Source organism: Mauremys mutica, chromosome 11 (assembly GCF_020497125.1).
Source record: "Mauremys mutica isolate MM-2020 ecotype Southern chromosome 11, ASM2049712v1, whole genome shotgun sequence".
Lineage (NCBI taxonomy): Eukaryota > Metazoa > Chordata > Testudines > Geoemydidae > Mauremys > Mauremys mutica.
The window spans coordinates 25,760,932-25,773,908 of record NC_059082.1 but is presented as its reverse complement, the minus strand read 5'-3'; the positions used below and the strand labels follow the sequence as shown (position 1 = coordinate 25,773,908).

Below are 12,977 nucleotides of genomic sequence, written 5' to 3'. Positions count from 1 at the left end.
ACCCTTGATATCAGCAGATCTTTGATTGCGCTGGCTACTTGGATCACAGCAGCACCCCCAGTAGATTTGCCCACTCCAAATTGATGCCTGACTGACCGGTAGCTGTCTGGCGTTGCAAGCTTCCACAGGGCTATCGCCACTCGCTTCTCAACTGTGAGGGCTGCTCTCATCTTGGTATTCTGGCAGAGGAAAGCAAGTCACAAAGTTCCAAGAAAGTGCCCTGACGCATGCAAAAGTTTGGCAGCCACTGGGAATCGTCCCAGACCTGCAACACTATGCGGTCCCACCAGTCTGTGCTTGTTTTACCGGGCCCGGAATCGGCATTCCACAGTATGAACCTGCCCCATTAACACCATGATATGCACATTGCCAGTGCCTGTACTTTGCGAGAAGTCTATGTCCATGTCTCTGTCCTCATCAGTCTTGTCAGCGCGCTGCCGTCGCCTCCTCACCTGGTTTTGCTTTGGCAGGTCCTGGTTCTGCATATACTCCAGGACACTGCGCGTGGTGTTTACAGTGCTCATAATTGCCGTGGTGATCTCAGCGGGCTCCATGATCCCAGTGCTATGGCGTCTGGGCTGAAAAAAGGCGCAAAACGACTGTCTGCTCTGACGGAGGGAGGGGCGACTGACGACATGGCTTACAGGGAATTACAGTCCACAAAGGCAGTGGCTTTGCATCAAGGAGAAACACAAACAACTGTCACACACAGAATGGCCCCCTCAAGGATCGAACTCAAAACCCTGGGTTTAGCAGGCCGTTGATTTCACGGAGGGCGGGAGGAAGCAAATGAATACAAAACAAATCGGGTCTATTTCTTGTTTTGATCCACTCCATCTATCTTTTACATCTTTAGGGTGGCAGCAGACGGTGCAGTTTGACTGCTAGCCATTGTCAGCTCCTGGGTGCTCGGCAGAAGATGCTGCATTACGACTGCTAGCCATTGTCAGCTCCTGGGTACTCGGCAGGAGTCTATCCAGGCACCTGTGACTGACCTCACCAAGGTCGGTTAAAAGAGCACCCAGGAATATGACGATGACAGCTACCAGTCATAACGCTCCGTCTGCTGCCAAAAGGCAAGGAGCTGCTGCTGTGTAGCAATGCAGTCCCACGTCTGCCATTTGCCCAGGCACCCCTCACTGAGGTCGGTTAAAAGAACACCCGGGAATATGACGACAATGGCTGCCAATCATAACGCACCGTCTGCTGCCAATAGGCAATGAGCTGCTGCTGTGTAGCAATGCAGTCCCACGTCTGCCAGCACCCAGGAGAGTTACGGTGACTGTCAGCTGTGCGGGTTCCATGCTTGCCGTGGTATGGCATCTGCTCAGGTAACCCAGGAAAAAAGGCGTGAAAAAAGGCGTGAAACAAAGGCGTGGCCATTGTCTGCCATTGCTTTCACGGAGGAAGGGAGGGAGAGGGGGACCTGACGACATTTACCCAGAACCTCCCACGACCCTGTTTTTGCCCCATCCGACATTGAGATCTGAATCCAGAATCTCAATGGGCAGCAAAGACTGCGGGAACTGTGGGATAGCTACTCACAGCTATCCACAGTGCAACGCTCTGGAATTCGACGCTAGCTTCGGTACTGTGGACGCAGTCCGCCAACTTAATGCACTTAGAACATTTTTTGTGGGGACACACAAAGTCGCCTGTATAAAAATGATTTTTTTAAAAATGAATTCTATAAATTCAACCTAATTTCGTAGTGTGGATATACCCTAAAGGTGTTTAGCAAGACTTTCAAAGAGCATCCTTCTATAACAGATGTCCATGAGGCTGCTACAGTGCTAATGCAAAGGGTCATGAATCCAAGTGGACCAAAAAAAAACCATCATTAGCTGTATGTTACTCTTTAAGGGAGGACCCTATGTATGCTAATCAGCATTGGGGCACCTATCCAACGTCCAAACATCGCTATACTTGTCCCTTTTTGTATGACCTAGGATTCACAGGACAGCACGTAATCACAACAGGAAGAAAGGTGGACACAGCATAGTAAATATGACTTCAGACTAATCAGCTGAAAGACAGGGCATGTTTCAAGGTTTTGCAGAGTTCCACTGGACCCACTAATTCCCATTTCTGATCCATTCCTGTAACAAAGGAAGTCTTCATGCCCAAACCAATCATTTCTGATTATTTTTCCCATAAGTAAGTATTTACAATGAAAACCCCAGTTTATCATCGTCTTCAGATAGGGAGCAATCTAAACTGGTGGCCACAGTTCATTGTGTCAGATTTATGGGTGTCAAGGTACAGGATTTCATATAAACATTCACAGGTCCAACACATTGTCATTTTAAGCACTTGTTTGAATGACATCTGACAGAACTGACAATCATGCACACAGTGTAGTTTGTACACAAAAGTTGCCTATCTTGATTTGTGCCTCTTTCTGCATCCAGATCTGAGATTATCACAGTAATACTGTACAGAATGCCACGTAGAAAAGTGCTCCCTAATTTACTTTGCTAGGATGGTAGTCAACATTCCCAGAAAGCCTCACAAATGTAAGCTAAGTGATGGGACGTGAAATACGTGTAATGAAGTGACTGTCAAACATATGTTTTCAAGCTTCTTTGTTAAGGTTTACAGCTAAATATGTAGGCTGGGGTTTTCTAAGGAGCCTAAGGGAGTTAAGTCCCTGACTCCCACTGAATTTCATTTCATTTTCAATGGGAGTTGGGTTCCTAAATTCTCTAGGCACTTATAAAAAATCCCAGCCATATTCTGTCACTGATTTAGAGTCAAACAGTTAAGTCAACGTAGTCTGTCTTTTAAAGGAAAACTCCTGCATTAGGCTACAAGCAGATAAATCACACACTCAAATTAGAAACAAATTAAGCAGTACCTCTTGAGGTTTCAACTTTTCTATGGCTGTGGAGATGTCTGAGCTTTTTCCATGGAGACTGCCATTTTCCTGTAAACAGGCAAGTAGTAAGAACAATTAGGACAAGACTGAACATTCTGTATTGAAATCAATGGGAAGAGCACTGGACTCTGAAGTCTTATGTTAGGTAACTTTCAATATATTAAAATAGAGACAGGTGAGTTTAGTTCTGCTTTCTTTTAAATTTGCATTATTTCTTTAGCTTATCACCAAACAAGATCTAGGAACCTCCGAGAAAAGCAAATAACCTGTACCTTTATGCCTGCTCCCTAAAAAACAGTTTGATCTTCATTCCCATAACCTAGATCAGCGCACTCAGACCAAGTTTTCCTAACAACCTGGAGGCCGAGTTGTCCTCTGATCTTGTTAGAGTATGGAGAGGAAGTCATGTTATCCTCATGTGCAATTCTTGGACATCAACCAATAGCAAAACAGAGACTCACAAGCTGAAACAAAACCTTAAATACAAACAAAAGCAAAAAAACAAAACAACCACCCACCACCAACCATACACACAAGATATAGACACAAATTTATAAATAAATATATCCTGTCAGTTTTCTTTAAACTTGCTCTGTTAAGTCCCTGCTTTCCCATTGATTTCAATGCAGAATGGAGTTTCTCCCTGTTCTATTTTTGTAGAAACATGTGGCCACCATGGAATAAATTCTACATTTATATTTATTAGCCATTATAGCACTGTAGTTGCTAAAAGTTATTGATTTTTTGAGAAAACAACACTAGTTTTCCTTTAATATAAATTAAGACTTTATTTACAAAATAGATAGATATATTTAGCAGACAACATGACCAGCCACACCTCATTTAACATTTCACACACAGATATACAGAAAACTTTTCCCTCTTAAATATTTTCTTACATGCAATGAAATAATGGACATAATGGACCAAACTGCATTCACTACACCTTTTGAACTTTCTAAAGAACTAATCTGGGTACCTAATTAGCAGCATAAACCAAGGTAGACATCTGATGTGCACAACATTTGCTGTGTCTCTGTGGGGCAAATCTTCCTTAATATTTTGTATATTTTTGACAGATACCACTTTTTAAAAAGTTTTTTTTGGATTTGTATCTACTTAAATTTTCACAGTGCTGTGAAATTATGCGGTTTAGGGGTCATACAATTACTTAATGACAGTAGATGTCAAAATTCAAAAAATTAAACTTTATGAACGATTAAATCACAAATGGTCAACATCACATGTCAAACTATACAAAGTAAAAATCCTTAGATCAACAAATCATACCAGTTTCTACCAGTCCATTTGTAACAAGCCTAACTCAAAAGTTTAAACCACTGGATTTTGACTTTAATAAGTCCTCAGAGCAGATTTTTCTTACTTGCCTATCTATAAATTCTGATCATCATCAATGGAAATGTTTTCATTAGTTTGTATGTATACAGTGAAATCAACATTTACAGATAAAAATCCAATCCTTTCAAGCCTAATTAAACCACATAAGCCTGTCCTACAAGACTGAATATGTAAGCATGTATGTTCACAAATTATGCTAAAATAAATTACTGACATTACCGTGCATGTCAGAGTTCTCTACAATTTAAAGCCTGTTTTGATCGAAGCAGTGTATTTAATAAGTTTGGAGTAAATATAATTTACACCATATTGACCTTAAAGTATGAACACAGTGGTACATGCAATTCTAGTTTATTCACCCAAAATTCACCCAAGATTTGAATGAGCACATGCACAACCCAAATTTTTCTTTTTCCAAGATGCTCATGGTGCTACTTAACAAATCCACAATGATATATCATAAATTATTGGCATAGGACAATATGAAGTATTTACCAATATGAGAGGAACAGTAGAATAAGGATTTAAAACCAAATTCTGCCACCTTTTCCCAGGCTCAATACCCGGTATTATCTTTGAATAGGCAAAATGATTTCAGTGAGAACCCTCCCATGGTAAAGCACTATTCAACGTGAGTAAGAATGCAGAATTTGACGTAAGTTATTGGAGGGAGCAGGGAGTATTATCCTACTATTCTAAATCAAAGGTTACTGTTGGTTGGCAATTTGTTTACCAATATTTAGCCTCTAACTCCCCACCCCCATTTTTCTTAAGATTTTCCATACACTCAAGCCAGGCTGACATTCATGGTTCTTTCATAGCCTTCAGAGCAACAAAAGAATTAATGTCTTGTCCTCCCTCTAGCTTCAGGCATACCATGACATCATCAATGTCTCTACTTTCCAATTTTGGTGTGTAACTCATGTGCACCCGCAGTTTTGCCAAGGTATAATGGTTTTAATTACACCTCTACCCCGATATAATGCAACCCAATATAACACGAATTCGGACATAATGCGGTAAAGCAGTGCTCCGGGAGGGTGGGGCTGCGCACTCCGGGGGGTCAAACCAAGTTCGATATAATGTGGTTTCACCTATAACGCGGTAAGACTTTTTGCCTCCCGAGGACAGCGTTATATTGGGGTAGAGGTATATCTGCATCTCTAACCTCTAAAAACAAATTTCCAACTTCATATTATTGGAATAACAAGAATCTATATAAATGTGACCCTACAAATGCACACACACGCGATCAATGTAGGACAGAACCTAAGAAGCATAAGATCAAATCCCAGTGGGGTAATTCAGCTTTTCAATGATTAATATCCATATACAAGTTTCTCATCCATAATTATCAATGTGTTCAAGACATTCAGAACAAAAATATCAACACAGAATTATGCATGTAATGCCACTTCAAATGTAGAAATGACTGTAAGGTCTACTAAACAAAGGGCTGGACTTCATACCTTAAGTTACAAACTATTTAAATATTGCCATACAAACACTTCCAACATGTTGTACAATTTCCACATTGCAGAAATGAGGTGGAAATTTTAACGTGTTAAGTACTATGTAAAATTACCTCAGACTTTGCCATGGTTTACACTACAGAACAAGGCAGTTTACATCAACCTAACTCTGTAAGCATCTACACTAAAATGTTGCTCCCGCCGATGTAACTCGTCCTTTACCTCAAGTTAATAACTCCACCTCCACAAGGGGCGTAGCGCATAGATTAACATAGTTATGTTGACGCAGTGACCGTTGTAGACACTGCGCTGCTTACATCGACTGTTGCTGGCTTTCAGAAGCCATCCCACAATGCCCCACACTGACAGTTCAATCAATGCAAGCGCTACTACTAAGGATGCGCAGCACCGACATCAGGAGCTTAGTGTGGATGTGCAGAAGCAACTTAGTTACTGTGGTGGCTGCACCTCGACATAACTTTTGTAGTGTAGATATATCCTTTGTGAAGGCAAGTCAGTTGTTTTCCCTCGCTGTATAAATCTGAGAACAGTTTTTTTCTGCCTGCAATTTGCAAAAGGAATGCTACAAGTCTCTCCATTTTATTTTTAAAGTATCACTTCTTTACTTGAGACATACCTGGTCTCGTACTCTGAGCACATGACTGGAAGCTAGAGTTCTAATCCTGCCTCCAGCACCAATTTCATCTGTAACTCTGACCTATATCTTAAGATCACCCAGAAGCTTCACTTGGGGCAAAATGCAACTGTCCACTTGCAAAACAGTTTCTCTCGTACAGAACATGTTACATCTGTGCTCCCGGAACTGCACCTAGTTCCATTCCAGGTGAAATCTGGGATGCTGTTTTTAACTTTACACACTAAAACGTGTTGGTAATCTCAGAGCCTATCCCTCTCCCTTTGTGATCCCACATCAACAGAGATCAGGGTAAGGCACAGGAGCTAACAGACCTCTAGTTTAAATGTAAAGGGACTAAGGAAGAGTGTCTGCACAGTTGAGGACTCCACTCTAGAGCGGAGCCGGGAGCCCAGGCAGCACTGGTGCTCCTGGTGGGGAGTGGGGAACTGGGAAGGCACAGCCCAACTTGGAGGGGGAAGCCCAGGCAGCAACCCAACTGGGAGCAGGGAGACAGGATCCTGGGGGAAGCCTGGCTCCGAGCAAGAAGCCAGCAGCCCAGGGGGAAGAGGGGCTCTAGCTGGAACCGTCTACCCATCCCAGGGTGACAGCCCAAGCCGTGAGCAGCTTTCTTGTCAATTTTGTGGCTCTATCATGGAGCCGTGAAATTTACAAGAATAACAGTAAACCGCCAATATAAGTAACCTGCAGTGTCTACTCTACATGGACACTGCATCGCCCTAACTACACCGACATAAGCCCCATTCCTCTCTTGGAGGTGGGATTATAATGTTGGTGTAGTAGGGCACTAACATCGGCAGGAGCAAGGCTGTAGCATGTACACTGCCATAGTTAGGTCGACATAAGCCATCTTATATCAACCTAATTCTTTGGTGTACACCAGGCCTACAAAACACTTTGAAAATGAAACACATTATTTATTTCTGTACTGTAGAGCACTATACAAGTACCAACTAATACGATTAGTGTTATGTGTGAAGTCACCAAAACATATCACCACAAGACACTAATATAAATGTTTGAAGGGATATATCCCTCGCAAATACTGCCACATCAGATGTTTTTGCTCAATAATGCCATCTTTTGTTGACCATTCCCAAACCTCCTTGGAGTCAACTGGAAACCTTACCCTTGAAGGCTCGTATGAGGGACTTGGTTGACCACTTGATCCCCAAGATGAAGCTCCTGTTCGTTCATCCATACCTAACAACAAAAAGAAAAATTCATGTGTATCATAAAATGCTAAGATGGAAAGGTAGTGGAATATTCTCTTGTGCAACAGCTTGTATCATTCTTCTATATGTAGCCTAAAATAGTATTTCTAGAAACATAACCATATTAAACTAGCAAACAATGAACTATTGCCTTGCTGTCTGATTAATAAGGTAAGCTGCGAAAGAAAACCCAGATTCCAACTACTGTAGCTGGTGAAAAGTGAGTGTAAAGTACTAGATGGCCATTTCTGGGGCTTAGTACAAGTGATCCAGGTTCAACACAGAAAGGCAGCACAGACTGGTGTACCAAGCATGACAACAGGACAAGAGGGGATCCTGACCCTGGCTGCACCACTTAATTACTATGTGGCCTTCAACAAGTGACAATACATTTGCCTCGATTTTTCCCAGTTTGTAAAATAGGGATAATACCTACCACACAAAGGTGTTGGGAGGTTAGTTAGCTAAAGGTTTCCTGAGTGATCTGATTAAGTGAAGTGTCAAGTATTATTTACAGTTCTGGTCTCTTGTTACCTAAATAGCAGTAACTGACAACGCTATATGGAGAGAATGCTCAGCAGAGGTATTCATATCTCTCAGTAGTGACATTTATGTTCAGTTAAGGAGCGACAATGTCCAGCTCCAATGGCTACAATTAAAGTAGGCTAAGATCAACTTGTGAAAGGGTCCTTAAAACTCCAACTGGAATATGGAGGATCTTCCTGAGGGAAAAAAAATGGCTAAATGGACAGATTCACTTAAACATACAAACAACATTCTTAACTGTTTGAGAACGGTATTATTTTTAAGGTCACCTGCTCCTTGTTCTCATACTTCATTTGTGTATTGCAGAGATGGCAAAATTTCTACCTTAACTCAGGCTCTTTCACTATAAGTGAGACTATTATTTTAACATAGAAAAATTAGCAAAGTTTTTTTTTTAACAAGTTAAGTGTTAAATATAGGAAAAAACCCGAATATGCTAACTCTTTGGAGTCAGTTCCCTTTATGCAAATCCAAGTTACCACATTCAATTAACAAAAAATAAGGAAGGGGAGGAGGAGATGGGGAGATTTAACTTACTATAGTTTTAGCTGGAAAGTAAAATATTTAACTGATATTACTTTGTGAACCCATATTAGAATTACTCCTCATACACACTTAACCACTGAAATTTAAAAAAAACAAACAAACCACTCTTAACAGCTAATAATAAAACAAACTGCAAGATTAGAAACAAACACATTCCCAACATATGATTCCCCCTGCCAGAGAAAGACAAATGGATTTTAGGAAAATTTGTTTCTTCCATTTGAAATATGAACTGCTTCAAGCAATCTGATCATGCAAAACTGATACATTTCACTATTGGAGCACCAATATGTACCTCTAAAGCCAGCTGATAAACTGCTGCATGAAATTATTATTCCAACAGTTAATTCTGTGCACTTACCTGTACAGATGGAATTGCACAGAAGACCAAAAATTTTTATTCTATATTGCATGCCTCTCTCCATCTAAGGCCTGGTCTACTCTGGGTCGGGGGGGGGGGGGAATCGATCTAAGTTACACAACTTCAGCTACGTGAATAATGTAGCTGAAGTTGATGTACTTAGATCTACTTACCGCAGTGTCTTCACTGGGCTAAGTCGACGGCTGACGCTCCCGCGTTGACTCCACCTACACTTCTCACGCCGGTGGAGTACTGGAGTCGACAGGAGAGCGCTCGGCAATCGATTTATCGTGTCTAGATTAGATGCGATAAATCGACCCCTGCTGGATCGATCACTGCCAGTCGATCCAGCGCATAATGTAGACATACCCTAAGCTTCAAAAATAGCAGTGCTATTTCTTTCTTCCTTCCTCCCAAACAGACCTCTCAGGTAAGATTTGATGTACAGCATATAGTTTTTAATTACAGCACTGCAAAACCTCACTACATAAAGCACCAAGTGCATGGTTACTTCATACAAACTGCTACCCAGTGCATTGAGCTCCATAACCATGAACCATTACAAACATTACAACTAGAGAACAAACATCCATATATGTTACAGTCCACATAAACTGGCCTAACTGCAAAATAAAAGCATGAGACACTAAGGAAGAAGGCACAGAATACATAACTTGAACTGTAGAGAACTAAGGGTGATACAGTGCTCTAATCATTGTTTCCCTAAAGAATGTATTGCTGCAACAATATTTTAAACTATAGCTCCTTAAAAGACAGCATGCAGAAAACATTTTATACTGAATGGTTAATTATATTACAGTGCTATCAGCTAAAAAGTGTTGGATCCCCATGGTGTAGCGCAAGAAAGACCTACAGGGTGAGAAAGTGCTCTTTAAAAATGCAAAAACACTTTACAGAGCTAGCAATTTCTGTGAGTTTGCCGCATTTTGCAGCTGACAGCACTGTAGTCGTTTTATTGTAATTGATCCAGGAACTGAACAAAAAGTCACGGCTGGCACTGACAAAGGCAAAAGTAATTGTTTGGCACAAATGACTCCTTTCTGCCAGGAACAATAGCTGTAGTAATGCAAGTATTATTATAACAAGTCTTCTAGTGCCTTGGTTTCAAAACAGAGGTAGAGTGTGAAAATAGGTATTTATCAAATCTAGGATTTAGTAACATAAGAAAAATACATAATTGTCACAACAGATCAATAGATGATAATTCTATAAATATAGTCTTAAGATCTACGGACCACCTCAGCAAACCATGTGCTTAAGTCCTTTTGACTTCAAAATTCAACTCAATGGAACTTAGGCACACCTTTAAGGACTTTGCTGAATCAGGGCATATATGAACAAGTGCTTTCATATTTTTATTCCACTACTTTTCTACTAAGATGCAACTAAACTGTTTCTTTCACAAACTGATAAAATGTTGGGAGGGGAGAAAGATGAGGTTCAAAACCCATATACAGAAGGACTTCCCAGAAAAAAGGGTACTTATCTGTAACTGGAGGGTCTTTGAGATTAATGGTCCTTATCTGTATTCCACACATGGGATATGCATGCACACCATGTTCCTGTGTCTAGGATTTTTTGGAAGCAGCGTCCACTGGCCTTCATGAGCTCTCCTCATAAAAGGTGGTGCAGCAACCCCTCTCCAGTTTCCCATTCTTCCTGCAGTTGAAAGAATCTGTAGCAGAGGGGACAGAAGGTGGATAGTGGAATACAGATAGGGACCACACATCTTGAAAAACTTCCTGTTACTGGTAACAAGTATCAGAGAGCTAGCCATGTTAGTCTGCATATGAAGAAGGGGTTTTTTTAACCCATGAAAGCTTATGCCCAAATAAATCTGTTCGTCTTTAAGGTGCCACCGGGCTCCTCGTTGTTTTTGTTACTGGTAAGTAGCCTCCATCTCTTCTTTGAGTGATGGTCCTTGCACGTAGTCCATATGTGAGAGATTAACAAGAAGTGGTCAAACAGGTGATGGGTGCAATGATGCAGAAGTAATAGCGGACCGTAACACTACTGTCCTCACAGCTGTATTCAGAGCGTAACATCTTGTGAAGGTCTTATGAATATAAGCAGAGCTCTTTGTCAATATAGCTGACCCACTGATCACTAGGCTACTCTCCCTTGGAGGGAGGGATAGCTCAGTGGTTTGAGCATTGGCCTGCTAAACCCAGGGTTGTGAGTTCAATCCTTGAGGGGGCCACTTAGGGATCTGGGGCAAAAATCAGTACTTGGTCCTGCTAGTGAAGGCAGGGGGCTGGACTTGATGATGTTTCAGGGTTCCTTCCAGCTCTATGAGACAGGTATATGTCTATATATATATATATATATTTTACGGAAACAAATAGTTTAGATGTCTTTCAAACATCCTTTGTTTCTGCAGATAAAAGGCCAAAGTCCTTCAGACATCCAGAGAATGTAACCATCTCTCTACTTACCCACAAGGGTAAAAGTAGATACCCGAAGATAGCAGAGATTCCAGTGAATTCTGGAGACAAGTTGCTCTGGGGAGCCAAACAAGAAAAATGCTTCCACATTGATGAGTAACAGCTTCTTGTAAAGTCTTTCTGCTTTGCTTAAGATGGACTGCTTTGCTTAAGATGGACTGCACCCTTTTGGAACATGAGTGCTCTATTTCCGATGCCCAAATACCAGGCTCTGAGTTGCAGAAGTCTCAGATTGGGGCACTTGAATGTGCTCCTGTGCTACGTTAGAAGTTCCAGCAATGCAAGGATGTTCACAAGTGGTTAAAATGAGAGCTCCAGTAGATCCGCAAACCAGAACTGTCTCAGCCAGTTGGGCACAATCAGGATGACTTGAAATCTATCTTGGCAGATTTTCCGTAGAAATTGTAGTATCAACGGAATGGGAGGAAAGGCATACCCCAGGCGACCTTTCCATTACACCTTTCCATGACACCAGAATCTCTCATTCATGGTCTGTGGAAAAGTGTCTGCTAAGGCAGTGTTTTATACCCATGGTAAATATGCTGCTGATAGGGCCATGCAAAAGGTTGATGCGCCAATTCCAGAAGGTGACTGCCTCTATGCACAGAAGGAGAGATCTCCCTCCTCCTCCCTCCTCCCACTTATTTATATAAAAAAAAGTCTTTGTGTTGTCCAACATTATTTGGACACATCTGGAAGACACTGCAGGCTTAACAGACCGCCCAGTGTTCCCAAGAGCAAGGTTTCAGTAACGATGGTTGCCTTGTGAGTCAGTGTGAAGAAAGGGAACTTCTCCAGTTTGCTCCACTAGATGAGAAAGTATAAAGTTTTGGCGAGAACTGTCACCTTGCCATTTATGTTGCCCTATTCTGGTGAGCACACAAAGAGAAGCCAAGCTTGTAGGCAATGAAGACACTGCCTGGCAAACAGCGTTGTACGTGTGCATGAGGCCATGCAACTGATGAGGAAAAGGCAAGTTCTGATTGACATCCTGGGTCTGATAGCGACCTGACACACTCAAGATGTAAATATGCTCTCGCTGTGGTCGAGCCCAACTTCATCCCTATAAAATTTATGAACCTCGTGGGGGTCAATGTGGATTTTTCGTGACTGACACAGACACTCAGGGAAAGCAGAAAGCTGAGCAGCTCGCTGGATTCCTTGTACGAATTGCCCGTCAGAAGCTAGTCAGAGGTAAGAAAAGACTGTAAATCCCTCTCTTCTGATCCAAGCTGCCACTATTGAAAAAAAAAAAAAAAAAGCCTTTATGAGGACCCTCAGTGCTGTGGCTAGACCAAAGGGTAAGACTCTGAATTGGTAAAGATCTATATCAAAGATGAACCTGAGGAACTTTCTTTGGGCTTGGTGGATGTCCAATGTGAAAATATGGATATTTCATTTAGAGAACCGCAAACCATGTGCCCTCCTCTAGCAAGAGAATTACTGATGCCAAGGATATCATGCAGAATATTAATTTTCTA

At 41.6% G+C, this 12,977-nt stretch overlaps 1 protein-coding gene across 20 annotated transcripts in view; it reads right to left on the bottom strand.

The window, feature by feature from the left end:
- TCF12 (transcription factor 12) overlaps positions 1 to 12,977 on the bottom strand; it is a 328,520-nt gene that overhangs the window by 203,649 nt on the left and 111,894 nt on the right. For 14 of the 20 annotated variants that reach the window (XM_044980195.1, XM_044980193.1, XM_044980202.1 and 11 more), the window contains 2 exons: positions 7,494 to 7,567; positions 2,858 to 2,926 (listed from right to left, as the gene is read on the bottom strand). In XM_044980195.1, the coding sequence (XP_044836130.1) occupies positions 2,858 to 2,926; positions 7,494 to 7,567 (143 nt within the window). The remainder of the gene's footprint in view (positions 1 to 2,857; positions 2,927 to 7,493; positions 7,568 to 12,977) is intronic. The other 6 variants (XM_044980201.1, XM_044980205.1, XM_044980204.1 and 3 more) reach the window with 1 other exon arrangement.